Source organism: Sciurus carolinensis, chromosome 2, assembly GCF_902686445.1.
Source record: "Sciurus carolinensis chromosome 2, mSciCar1.2, whole genome shotgun sequence".
NCBI classification, from domain to species: domain Eukaryota; kingdom Metazoa; phylum Chordata; class Mammalia; order Rodentia; family Sciuridae; genus Sciurus; species Sciurus carolinensis.
Window position 1 is genome coordinate 78,616,626 of NC_062214.1, and position 13,427 is coordinate 78,630,052.

Here is a 13,427-nt window from a genome sequence, read left to right on the forward strand (position 1 = left end):
GTGGTATTTTTTGTTCCCCTCGGCTTTGGGGTTTTCCTGGCAGCCAGACCAGTGATGGTAGTCTGCCCTTCCTTTCCCATGTACCACATGATGAGGTTTGGGGTTTCTGATACGTCTGCCTCCTCTGTCTACCCTAGTCACCTCTGGATTTCCACTGGCAACAATAGTGGGCACATAAAGACTGCAGACCAACTTGCACTCTAATGCTGAACTGGCTGTGCCCTCCTCCCTCCTGGACCCTGCCCCTGTCCCTGCTCTCATTTTGTGCCTGAACAAAAACACCACTGCCCTCCTGCCATGACAGCACCAACCTGGGGGTGGACCCCTTCATCTGGCCTATCTTGTGCCATTTTCTCTATTACCATGACTCCCTCCCTACTCCCCCCGCTCTCTCTACTTGCCTCTTTGTCCACCAAGTGCCTTTGTTGCAAGACCTGCCAAACACCTTCATGTCTCTTCCACAGCTATCTTCACAGACTTTTCCTGTGGTACTAATGGTACTAATAATAGTACTAATGGTACTATGGTACTAATTCCTAATTTTGTTGCCCTTCTCCTGTCACTGCCCCAGTCCCTCCTCACTCTGGCTTGAGATGATTGACCCCTTACTGGAGGTATGTTGGATGGGGGTGGGTACCTGCTTTAGCTGGATGGCACTCCTATTATGTCCCCTCACTGCAGAGATACTAGACCTTCTGTTAAGCAGGTATGATTCTACCGCAACCCTATCCTCTACCTCCCACATTGAGGACCAGGTATTTAATTTGCATATGCCAGTGCAAAATGAAAAGGACCCCTTTTCAAAATTCATTAAGAATTCCAAAATGACAATTGCAGAGCATTCCTGCTTTTCCATTTTCCAATCCAACCATCAGGGCCTTCTAAGTCCCTGGTCCTGTGTGACTACACCAGTTGCATGTGCATAAAGACAGACCTGCCCACACTCCTTTCCAGTTGGTGTCTGTCCCTTTCCATGCTCTTGTCTTCAGTTGCTTTCTTAGCTCCTTAGGGCCTCTGGGCAGAAGACTAGACCCAGTCATGTCCAGAAGTCCAGGGCACTGTTCAGCAAGCATTTCACACAGATTACCCCCAGGCCCTAGGGGAATCTTCATCCCCACACTACCTCTGGGCCATGGAACACTTACATCCTTCTCAAATCAATGCATAGTTATTGAGCCCTTCTGATGGGGCCTGAGCTAGGGAGGAGACATTGATAGACTTAATCATTGTCCTCTAGAAATTCAGATTACAGCAGAGTTAAGACCTGAATAAGAGCAGAACCAAAAAGGATGTGTAAGTTCAAAGAAAAATTCACATTTGATTAGGTAACAAATTTTACAAAAGAAATGGCATATAGATGGGCTTTGGGGCTGGGGAGATAGCTCAGTCGGTAGAGTGCTTGCCTTGCAAGCACAAGGCCCTGGGTTTGATCCCCAGCACCGCAAAAAAAAAAAAAAAAAAAAAAAAAAAAAAAAAAAAAAAAAAAAAAAGATGGGCTTTGATGAATGAGAAAGGTTTTATTAAGCTGAAGAGGAAAAGGGCATTCCAGGGAGAGAGCACATCGTAGACAAAGGCTTAGAGATGGAAAGATGCATAGCAGGCTCTAGAATCCTGAGTTTTGCAGTTTGGCTGAGGTGTACAGACGACTGGAAGGAAAATTTGAGGTCTGCAGTGAAGAGCTGTGAGAACAGCGGGGAAAGGGTTTGTACTCCCTTGCTGGAGACAATAAGGGGACTTTAAGCATGGTACATATTTGGGAGAAAAAGGAGAAGGGAGGAGTCTTCCTCCGCTTGGCCTTCCCAACCTGCCTGCAGAGTGCAAAGCCTCATTTTCTGCAAAACAGGACGAAATCATCCTGTGTTCTGGAGTTCATTCAGTCCACTCCTCCCGACTCAAATTCTGTCTGGAGCAAACGACAAAGGTATGATGGCCTGCCCTACGAACACACGCGGAGCAACAATCTCGCGTGAGCCTTGGTTTTGAACAGTAGTGCCCAGGCTGGTGGGGTTGGGGGTTGGGGCTTTCCCGCCACTCACTCTCACGGTCTTGTGGCGGGTGGGGGAGGTATGTGGTGGGGCTGTGGAATAGGATCCCACACCCGGGAGGGGCGGGGACCCAACTGTCTGGTGACACCCAGAAGGCACGACTGAATGGGAAGAGAGTGGCACCTATACTCTGATGGCCCCACTACCCAATTTCAACTTTATGGAATGGATATTTTCAAACATATACAAAAGTAGAATGATGTCAAATTCTCACCGCCCAGCTTCGACAACGATCAGTCTTGTTTCTTCAAACCTTCTACCACTCATTTTAAAACAGGGCAGGGGTGGCCTGGGGGTGGCGGAGGTGCCCCCTAGTCGGATAACCCGTTTCAGGCCTGCACCAACCGAGGCTGGGACGCCGAGGGGCGGAGTGGGGGCACAGTTGGGCGGGGAGTTGGGATCACACTGAGTGGGGGCGGCGGGGGGTGGGGGCGGGGCCGAGCAGACGTGGGGGGGGGGCGCTCTCCCAGTGACTCAAGGCGCGCGCGGCTGGGCGCAAAACACCAGTCTCCGCCTTGCAGCTCCGAGTGTGCCCGCTGCGCCGCCGCTGTCCGTGCCTGCCGCTACCTTAGCGCCGCCGCCACCATGCCTAACTTCGCCGGCACCTGGAAGATGCGTAGCAGTGAGAATTTCGACGAGCTCCTCAAGGCGCTGGGTAAGCTGGGTAGAAGGGCGCGCCCCGACGGGGAAAAGCGACTTCGAGGTGCGGCGTCCCGGTCCCAGTGAGGGTGCACATTGGGGAGCCCCAGCCAGAAGAGAATCCGTGAAGCGATAAATCGCTTTCATCTCTTATGCGCATCCCGCCTCACAGGGGCGAGTAGTGCCAGGGAACCTACGTTCAGGAAAACGTTTGCTGGTTGTGTGGCGCCTTACCCGACGGTTCCGCCTTGTATCTCGCGCTAGATCATAACCAGGAACGACTACTGGAGTGCAAGGAGGGTTAGGGTCTTGAAATTTGGGGACTCAATTACAGACTAGGCTTTGCAGCGAGTTCACTGGGTGACTCTGGGAAAGCCACTTAGCATTCCTGAATCTCAGTTTCTCATCTCGAAATTCAGGGCCGAGGACAGGTAGTTTTAAGGCCTGTAAAGTTAGAGGTTTAGGGAAGTGCCCAACAGGTCCGCGGACGATGGGCGGATGGTGAAATCCTGTGACCCGAGACGGTGGTGCACGCGCCCTTTCCTGAGCAGGTGTGAACGCCATGCTGAGGAAGGTGGCAGTGGCCGCTGCGTCCAAGCCGCACGTGGAGATCCGCCAGGACGGGGATCAGTTCTATATCAAGACTTCTACCACCGTGCGCACCACTGAGATTAACTTCAAGGTCGGAGAAGGCTTCGAGGAGGAGACTGTGGATGGACGCAAGTGCAGGGTGAGGTTTCAGAGCCCGCGCAGTGTTCCTGGGTTCCCCCGGGCCCCCCTTATTTCGCCCCCTCCCCGCCAACTCAAAAACCTATCTGAGTTGCAGCTTGCGGCGCGCTTTCGTGCTGTTTGCAGAGAGGGTTTGTGTAACCCAGTACCCGAAAGAAAATGCTCTGCCTCACCTCCCAACCCATCCTTCAACCACCCTGAGGTGCTAACAGGCGCGCCTAGAGCGCGGGCTGTGGATTGCTCAGCGTTCCCGGCTGTGACTTTTGCAGCGGTTTGGGGCACTCTCCGTGCAAGAGCAGGCCGCCCGGGAGGAGGAGGTTGCAGGGGCTTCCTGGCTGCCTGGCAGCGCTGCTGCCATGTTTCCTGTCGCAGGTGGAACAGCAGCTCTCCTGTCCCGCCCCCTGGGTCCCTGGGCCGTCTGGGAAAGCTCTGGATCCAATTTCATCAGTCCCGATGGCCCGGCACCCCTCCCCGCCCTCAGTCGGAGAAAGGCAGAATCTTTCCAAAAGCAACGCAGGTTCTGGCTGGGGAAATGGACCAAGTGCCCTCTTTAAGTCCTCAAGGGCGAGAGGTTTTTTTGTTTTTGTTTTTGTTTTTAATATGTTTTTTTATCTCTCTGAACACCGACCCCAGGGATGAACAATTGTACATTTTTTTTTGCATGGGCTAAAAACTGCATTTGGTTAAGCAGATGGAAAAATAATCACTGTGGCTGCCACTTACTTTAAGTAAGTGACAGAATATCTGTCTCCCTGACTTTCTCCGGTGTTTTTAAAAATGAAAACAAGTAAAAACATTCCAAAGAGTGGGAAATTGTTTCTTCCATCTTCTTGGAGCTGGTGCCCAGAGAGTCTGGACCAGGCTTGGGAGTAGGACTGAACAAACCCAGCCCCACAACCTCCAGCAGGATGCACAAAGCAATCTTTGGCCCTCAAAAATGACATAGTCTGAAAGTGATACCCAGGCTTGGAACCAGTGGGATATGAGATCCAAGTCACCACATTGTTTATAAAAACCAAAGATCAGGACAGATTGTTAGTGCAAAGGGCTGGAAATCTTAGGGAGAAGGCTTGACAATAAATAGGACTCAATTTGGGGACAACCAATGGTAGCTGCTGCCAGGGAGAGTAATTCTGATTTAAAAAAAAAAAAAAAAAATCAAAGGTTCATACAACAACCTGGAGAGCAGGACTTTATTTATGCCCTGGCCCCTTCTCTTCCCACCCCACCTTGCCTAAGGAATGTGTCCATGTGTTAGTTAAAAAGCAATCATGTGCACATTCAGTACTTCCCCAGCCCAGCGGTACCATACTTTGCTGCAGAGAATCCCCCTCTTTTGCCTCCCCTCCAATAGCATGAAGAACCTTCAGATCAGTTTGATTAAAAAAAAATTTCTAGAAGGTTGTAACCTGTAAAGTGGAAGCATTTTTATCCTCAGAGCCAGAGACACCCAGGTTTATAAAAAGAGGCTGTGTGCTACATCTGATGAGGAGTGCAAACAGAAAGGAAAGCGTTATCCCAAAACCTGTACTGGAAATCCTGCTCCTGATCTGCTGGCTATGGATGTGCTTAAATATGGTGTCTTAACTGTTGTAAAAATTTTGTGGTTCTAATGTGAAGGTTCTTGCCTTTAAAATTCAAATTGCTTGAAGAGGTAGTCCATTTTGACATAAAAAAAAATCAATTGCTTGCTCTGAATTTTATTTCTAGAGATGTAAGGCATGTCTAAGGCTTTGCTGCTTGAGTGAGTCTGTGTGTATGTATGTGTGATACAAGGTGTATTTTATACTCCATAAAATCTGTGTCCAGCCCTCTGCATTTGGACTTTATGTAGCTCAGCAGAGAAGATTCTGTGCACTTCTGACAAGGACCATGTGTTGCTTCTCTGCACAGCAATTATTCTCCGGTGCTCATTGTTGTCTCTGCTCCCGCTGCTGAGACTGTAATTAATGTCACTAATGGTTTTCCTGCCTGCAGAGTTTAGCCACTTGGGAGAACGAGAACAAAATCCACTGCACGCAAACTCTTCTTGAGGGGGATGGCCCCAAAACCTACTGGACCCGCGAGCTGGCCAACGACGAGCTCATCCTGGTGAGGGCCCTTTGACCTTGAAATGATCCCAAAGTTCCCCAAATGATCCTGAACTGGGCCACACAAACATGTTGTTCTCACAACATGTTGCCCATTCAAAGAAAGACATTTGCTCCAGATTAAAATGTATGCGTTTTCATTTTTCTTTTTCTATTTTTGCAGTACTGGGGTGGAACCTAGGACCTCACTGTTAGGCAACATCTCTATATAGCACTGAGCTACATCCCCAGACCCCTGTGTTAAAATTGGAGCAGAAAGCCCAAGATGACAGCTTAGGTCAGGGGAAATCATTGTTAAATGGTTGACAGGAGAGAGAAGCGGCAGAATAGGGGCTAGAAATGGACTGGAGTGCCTGCCACTATCCAAACTGCTATGTTCCTGAGGCAGTGGGCGGATGACTTCTTTTAAGCCAACTTCCCTCCAGCCTGACTCAGATACTTGGGCTTTGTGAGGTCCCCCAGGATCATACTGCAGAAGGGATCCCCCCCACACACACCTTCTCATGCATTTGCTGGCTGGGAAAGGTTTCAGAAATTTGTATCAAGTCAGCACTCAAAGCCATAAAGAACTTTTTTACCCCCAGACTTACAAACTCCTATGGCATTTGGGAGATAGGCAAGTAATGCTAATCTGGGAAATGTCTGAATGTAACAATTTGGATGGACAGGGCTTTTAGAACTGCAGAAGGTGAAGTCTACCTTAAAAGTATGCAGATTGAAACATTTAAACACCCCCAGCCAAACAAAACTTACCTGGTGAGGCCATGTTAGAAATCCCTATAGCTTAATTACCCACCTCCTCTACACTTTTTAAGGTGGAGGATAAAAGGAAGGTTGGGAGGACAAACTGCCCCTATGCTACTCCCCCAGGAAGCACTTTGTGTTTCAGGACTGATCAAACTTCATGCAACCACCCCACCCCCAAGACTAGAAAAAGGAAAAACCATTGCAAGTAATAAGGAATTTATATCCTTTGTTCTCCAGAAGACATTTTATGAACATCTCCCCTCTAAGGCCCACGTGCCCCATCTTAGTGAATGTCATCTCAAAATACTGGCAATAGGAGATGGCAAAATGTCCTGGGAATGAAACAGACTCCCTGTGTGACCTAGGCATTGCCTTCCCCTTCCCAAGCTCAGTCCCTCTGCTGTAAAATGAGGGGTTGAGCTGATTTCTGTTCCCTGAAGTACCTCTTATCCCTGAAATTATATGTTTGTTCTACAAGAGGACCCTAAATTGAGCTGTCTCTATTACTTTAACTGAAGCTGCTTGATATCTCTTCCTCTTTCTCCCCTCTTGTCTTGCTGGGATGATTTAGCATGCTTTTTTTCCTTCCATAGAGAAAGGACTGGCTTAATTTGCGACCTGGTTAATGTTTCCAGGGAAGGAATACTTGATGGGGTTGGGGAGCAATTTGAGGCTGAGACTTGGAAACCTAGGAGAAAAGGCACATGTGGTTTACCCGGACCAGAGACAGCAAAGAGCAGATGATTTTAAGGGTTTGGAAGTGTAGCCAAGGGTTAAGCAAGATCAGTTTGCATTGAGAAGGTGTGATTTTATTAACCTTTGCAGTACCTGAGCAGCCAGGCACAGACCAAATTCTGCCAGGACTGTACCTCTAAATCCCCCATCCCCCCTACACTACAGTTCCACTCCAACATCCTTCCCTGGCTCAGCAAACCTATATAAGCCTCAAAGGGAGCATTAATTCTTGACATTTGGGATCTGAAATGTGGGCTTTTGTTTCAAGAGTTATTATCATGAATAAATCCAAAACATCGGGAGATGCAATCTCCGTATAACAAGAGGCAAATTATTCTGGTGAAGTTGAAATAAACTCTCCCAGTGCCAACCATAAATTGTCCCTGAGCTGTAAGTTGTGTTTCTTTGAAAACAGTATACTCCTTCAAACTGCTCTGGAATATTTTATAGAGAATTTCTTTCAGGAGCCTCTAAGCATAGTTTGTCAGCTGAAAAGGCCAGTTCAAATGTGGCTGGAAGTGGGATTTTTTTCTAGTGTCATGAAGCCATCTGTTAGCCTGGGTGAGCTGTCAGAGAGCCAGAATAGTTACTACAAGGGTGAAGAGTTAGATTCCTAAATTTTGGCATTCCATTTGATACTCCATGGCCACAGAGTTCTGGACAACCAACATGCTCTGTGGGGTCCAAACATCTGAGATTTATGTTGATTTATGTAGATTTATGTTGGGAACTCCACCTCCACACCCCCAGCACATAGCAGCATCCCCATTCCTCACTACTAGGGAAAGAGGTTAGGTGTCCAGAGTGGGTAAGTGAAGCCAGAGGATCCCTAGTGTGATCATTTGGTCATTTGCTTCCTGGTAAGGACTAGAAGTGTTGTTCTGAGGCATATGTGTTGGGATAATGCCCCAGCAAATGCTCTCTGAGAGCATTTCATGACCAATCTGAGACATATACCCCTTAACTGTGAAATTACTATGTGGATTAAAAAGAAAAGGTTTTGATCCTGAAGACCCTGAAGTAACTACACTCTTAGTCCAGTGGTTTTAGCTTTTGAGTCTCAGGCCAGTATGAGAATCTGATAGATAAGGACCTTCCAGCGGACAATTTTACATCTGCAAACAAACATACCTACATCAGGCTTGCTGACCTGGGGAGGTTTTGGTTTTTGAACATACACACTGCTTTCTCTATTCTGACTGCCTGCGAGAGGCCCTGAAGAACAGGCATGTGAGTAATTGCTAGTTTTTGGAAAAGTTGAGACAGCTTACTTATGGGCAATATCATTTCAGGAGCCCGAAGAAAAATGTTCTCTGTCTGCGGAATGATTCGTGTCTTCCCAACAGCAAACAAACTAACAAAGAGCCTTAGAATTTTAGCTAGAAAGAGCCTTTGGGATCATCTTGTTCAAGTCCACTCCTCCACTCAACACCACCTTATTGTCTGCCCACACAAGCCCTACAGAGGAAGAGAATTGCCCAGGTTTAACTAGCTGCGAGTTGGAGATTGGGTCAGGGTGCCAATTCTGTGCTTTTGCAGCTGAGACCAATTTTTTAGCTTGCAGGTGACTTGAGTGTTACATTTCTCCGTCAGCATCATTGGGGGATTGGTTCTAGGACTCCCTTTGTATACCAAATCTGTGCATGCTCAAGTCCCTTCTGTAGAATGGTGTAGTATTTTGCATATGCCCTAGGTAAACCCTCCTGTGTACTTTAAATCATCTCTAAATAACTTATAACACCTCATGTAATATAAATGCTAGGTAAAATGCTGTTATACTCTATTGTTTAGGAAGTATGATGTGGGAAAAAGTGTGTATTGTGTTCGGTACAGATGCATTTTTTTTTCTGAATATTTTCAATCTATGGTTGATTGAAATTTGAGGATGTAGAACTTGTGGATACAGAGGCCTGTTGTACTTACACATTGAAGTCTATCTCCCGGGCTTGGTAGCTGCTTCCTGGAAATCAATCCTATTCTGTCTCCAAAGCAATCTCATCTCACTGGTTGGCACTGGACCCTGTGGCCCCATCTTTTCGAGCCCCTTTCTCTCTTGCAGTGGTTTGAAAGAAGACAGAACCCCTTCAAAAATGTCCAGTATGAAGTTCTTCCCCTTTTAATTTAACTTCAAAACTAATGCTGAAAAAACTTGAATTTCTTATGTCAGCATTCATAGGTTCCAGAAACAAAGCGAAAGTGTGTATAACAATTCAATACCCCTGTTGCCTCTGTCATTAAGGAGCTTGGGGAGGAACCCCAAACCTTAGTGCTTACTTAGCATCAGCACAAAGAACAGGAAATTGAATGTCTGTTACAAAGAGTTTTTAATGGGGCAGTAACTGACCTTATTAGCAATATGCTTTAAACATTTTTTTGCACAGGCGTCTGTACTGATTGGTTTTCCTTTTCTTCTTCTCTGCAGACATTCGGCGCCGATGATGTGGTCTGCACGAGAATTTATGTCCGGGAGTGAAGACAGCCAACTTGTTCCCACTTTTGGGACAGGATACAGTTTTCCCCAAGGAATATGTCATAGGTCTGAGCTGCCAGTGGGCACCCTCCCCCCATCAGCATTAGGTGATCCCATTTTCCCAGTGACAGTGTTGTAGTGTTCCTCCCAAGGTCTCTGTGCCTCTTGTACCCCTGGGGCTCCATAGTTGGCATTGCATGGTTGTATTGGTCATTAAACTGGTTGGACACATTTTGAGCCTCTTTCCTTTTGGGGACTGCTACTTTGGTTTCAACGTGGGAGTTACTGTGTACTGCTGCCCTGCCTTGATCTGTATGGTGTTCTTAGCTTGAGCTTGAGCCCGCTGGCCTAGGTGTTGAGCTCTGAGTGTGCATCAGCAGTCACAAACTAAGCTCCTGCAGACTAGCAGGGTCCAGGCCATAGATCCAGCTATGACTAGACCTCATCATGTTGTTTTTTAAGTGAAATAGTTTCTACTGATGGTTCCAGGCAGGAAAGAGCACGTTCAAAAGGCTTAATTGAGGAGAAATCACAAGGAAGGGACTGTTTACATGAACATTAACAAGGTCAGAATGAAAAGAACCAACAAAGGATGGTGAGGCACCCGGAGACTAGCAACAGGAGAAGCCCTTACCACTCTTTGACCTGAAGATACAGGGTAGCAGGGTCACCAAACCATGGGAGCAGTAACCTGGGAGATAGATTGCCCTGCAGGAGCTGTGGCAATACATGGAGAACACAGCCACTGTCAAAAATCATGGCCCAGTGTATGAGGTTGGGGGAGAAGCGACTTGGAAAGAGAGGATAAGTATCCTGACCTCCCACCTATCAGTCTTCACCTATCTTAGCCATTGACTAAATCCAACTAGAATGTGAAGAGCAAGAGAGTAGTCCCTTTTTAGACAGAACTTGAACCCTTTGCTTCCCCTTGCTCCCACTTGGGCCTGCCCTCATTTATACTGCATGCCTGGCTTCTTTCCTTGCCATTCTAGACATGTGGTCTCCTGGTTAAGCTGGGTCAGAGTATTTGGGCCTGGGCAAGGTCAGAAGACCCTCAAAGAGCTCACACTCGGTGGGGCAGACACCTAAAGCCCAGGAGCACCACCTGAGTGAGTGAGGACACATTACCTGAGTCCTCACACTTCCCCAGCCCAGAGCCCTACTGTGCTCCTGGGACATTGCCCCCTCCAGGACTACTGCACACATCTGGAACTATGGAGAGGGATCTCATGCATCTCGCTATGCCTGCTCGTTGGGGCTCTTTGTATTGCCTCTGCTGTGATGCCCCCCATGGAAGCACCACTGGTCATCCATAAGGAACTGCCTCCAACGGTCCCAAAGCCACCATGCCCTGGTGTGTCAAGTGGGACTGAATTCTGCATCAGAGTCACGAGAAACTCTGACACTGGGCTACACTTTCTCCTCAGGCCATAAGGAACCTCTACTTATGTCCAGAACCTCCCAAAGTCCCTTACGAAAACAGCTCCTTGGGCTGGAGTTGTGGCTCAGTGGTAGAGCACTTGCCTAGCTAGCACGTGTGAGGCATGGGGTTTGATCCTCAGCACCACCTAAAAATGAATAAATAAAGGTATTGTTTCCATCTACAACTAAAAAAATATTAAATAAAAAAGAAAGAAAATAGCTTCTCAGCTTCTGAGGAGACCAGGAGGTACAGATACCATACCATCCCTCCATTCTGCTGTTTTCTCCTTTCAGGCTAGATTCCTTCCCACACATAGCCAAGTCCACACTCAGTGGCTGTACAAGTTTATGAATACCTGGTGGCAGAGTGTGGAGGGGTGGAGGAGTCACCTGGACCTTATTGGGGGAGGGAGGTGGATCAGGGCCCCTAAGGATGGGCAGATCCTGGGTTGGTATAGGGTGTGGAGGACAGCAACACAGAGGGCCCCCCTGCATGGGAATGTACTAGGTTTAGAAGTGGGGGGACCAAGATGGCCACACAAGAGAAAGTGGGCAGAGCAGGTCATGCCAGGTGGATGAGGCTGGGATGTGTTGCCTCTGCCCCATGGGTACTAGATGTTCATGGCTACTGCAGATGGACTGAGTGAGGTCTCAGACATCTTCGTCCACACCCCTTCCTTGCTTCCACTGCTGCACTGTCTCCTCCACGTCTCCCTACTGTACTGTGGTGGTCCTGTATGAAGGACAGGGCCCAGTAGTACAGAGGATACAGGAAGCCATTCTCCTTTTCTGACTCTGGAAATAGATTATTTCCAACATATTCTTCTCTATATATGACATGTTGCATGGATCACCTGTTTCCTTCAGATAAGCCTTCACAGAGGATGAAGAATAAAGCAGAGGGAAGGAGGCTACCAGCTGTACTTCATCTGCTTAATAGACAACAGACAGGTGGATACATTTGGATAACAAGATGAGGTGACAGCATCAATGGTTAGTTCATTTGGACAGAGAGCATCAGCTGCAGCCTGGTTATCTTCAATCTTATTGCTTCAACATTTTTCCAGATAAAAGGCACAATTTTTCTCATTCCCTTATAGAACACCTCTCATGTGACATTAGTGCTCCATGGAACCCAGTTTGGGGATTGCTGCTATAATCTTCAGCCCTATAATATTTGTGTGTACATGTAATATAAAGTGCACACACACAGAATGAAAACCTACACAAAATGTCACGTTCCCAGGATAATCTAATTAAACTTGTCACTCTAAACTTGTTCTAAACTTGTCCTCACTCCTACTCAGCAGTTCCCATTGTCTGTAGCAGAAAGGTTAAATTCTCTGGCCTAGTTTTCAAAGTCCTCCATGATTTGGCTTCATCAGGTAAAACAGAAGGAATAGGTCTGTTAGATCTGGCTTTAAATCCTGGACCTACTTTCCATTAGTAAGTGCTAGAAGTCTAACCATAGCCAATTCCAGCAAAAAGAAATTACTGTTTCAACAGGGATGAACCTTGAAAACATTATGCTATGTGAGAGAAACCAGTCACAAAGGACACATATTGTGTGATTCCATGTAAATGAAATGTGAAGAGTAGGCAAATCCTTCAAGACAGAAAGTAGCCAGGCCGGTTCCCTAAGGCAGGGAGGTGGGGAAAACGGGGAGTGACCAATACAGTTTCTTTCTGGGGTGATGAAAATGTTCTAAAACAGATGTGGTAGTGGCTGTACAACTTTATGAATACATTAAAAACCACTGGATTGTACATTTTAAAGGGTGAACTGTGCTATGTGAATTATACTTTAATAAAGCTGTGGGGTTTGTTTAAAGGTACATACTGATTTTCCTCGTCGTGAGGAAAGCTGGAGAAGCTTTCAGGACTAAAGGAAGAGCTGCAGGAACTAAGCCTCAAGGTCAAGAATCTGAACTCACATTCTCCTGAAACCCTTCTCTCCAACTATCTCCTGCTCCATCTTGATTCCCTTATGCAATTGACTTGGGTCAAGTGATCAACCCTGGGCCAATCAAATTAGGCAGGAATGGGTTTCAATGATTGGTCAGGCCTGAGTTACATGCCTTCTTTTCTAATCAGGGGTAGGGCCTCATAGAAGCAGATGAGGGGGAATTGGGGAAAAATAAACTGGCTAAGCGTGAATTGAAGTTGCTGCCATTCACCAGCCTGGCTAGAAAACCTTAGCAAATAATTTTTAAGATACTTGGAGCCTTGGCCCTTGCTAGGTAACAACAATAATACTTGTCATGGTTGGTGTAGAGATTAAATGAGTGAAGGTGTGTTAAGTCCATAAAACCACTTAGGTTCAAACCCTAAAGGCACTCCTCCAGGTCTCTGATTTTCCAGAGGTACCCACCTCCTTTAAAGCATCTTCTCTGCCTGTCCCTGATTCCGGAGGCAGGAACTTTTGCTGTCTGCTCCCCACACAGGCTCACAATTACAGCCTACCCTGTGCACTCAGGTCCTATGCTGTCATTCCACATTTTCTATGTTTCTATCATATTCTGTCAACCAGCCTGTGTGGTCCCTGAGGCT

At 47.0% G+C, this 13,427-nt stretch overlaps 1 protein-coding gene and 1 long non-coding RNA gene across 2 annotated transcripts in view; both read left to right on the plus strand.

Annotated features, from left to right (window-relative positions):
- The window catches only part of LOC124977621 (uncharacterized), a 26,752-nt gene extending 24,137 nt beyond the window's left edge, over positions 1–2,615 (plus strand). Inside the window, exons 3-4 of the long non-coding RNA XR_007107223.1 lie at positions 1,844–1,921; positions 2,567–2,615. This is a non-coding gene — a long non-coding RNA (uncharacterized LOC124977621). The remainder of the gene's footprint in view (positions 1–1,843; positions 1,922–2,566) is intronic.
- Positions 2,611–9,680, plus strand: Crabp1 (cellular retinoic acid binding protein 1). The gene is made up of 4 exons (XM_047541291.1): positions 2,611–2,700; positions 3,236–3,414; positions 5,391–5,504; positions 9,408–9,680. The coding sequence occupies exons 1-4, from the start codon at positions 2,631–2,633 to the stop codon at positions 9,456–9,458; spliced, it is 414 nt and encodes a 137-aa protein (XP_047397247.1). The 5' UTR covers positions 2,611–2,630; the 3' UTR covers positions 9,459–9,680.
- The last annotated feature ends 3,747 nt before the right edge of the window (positions 9,681–13,427 follow it).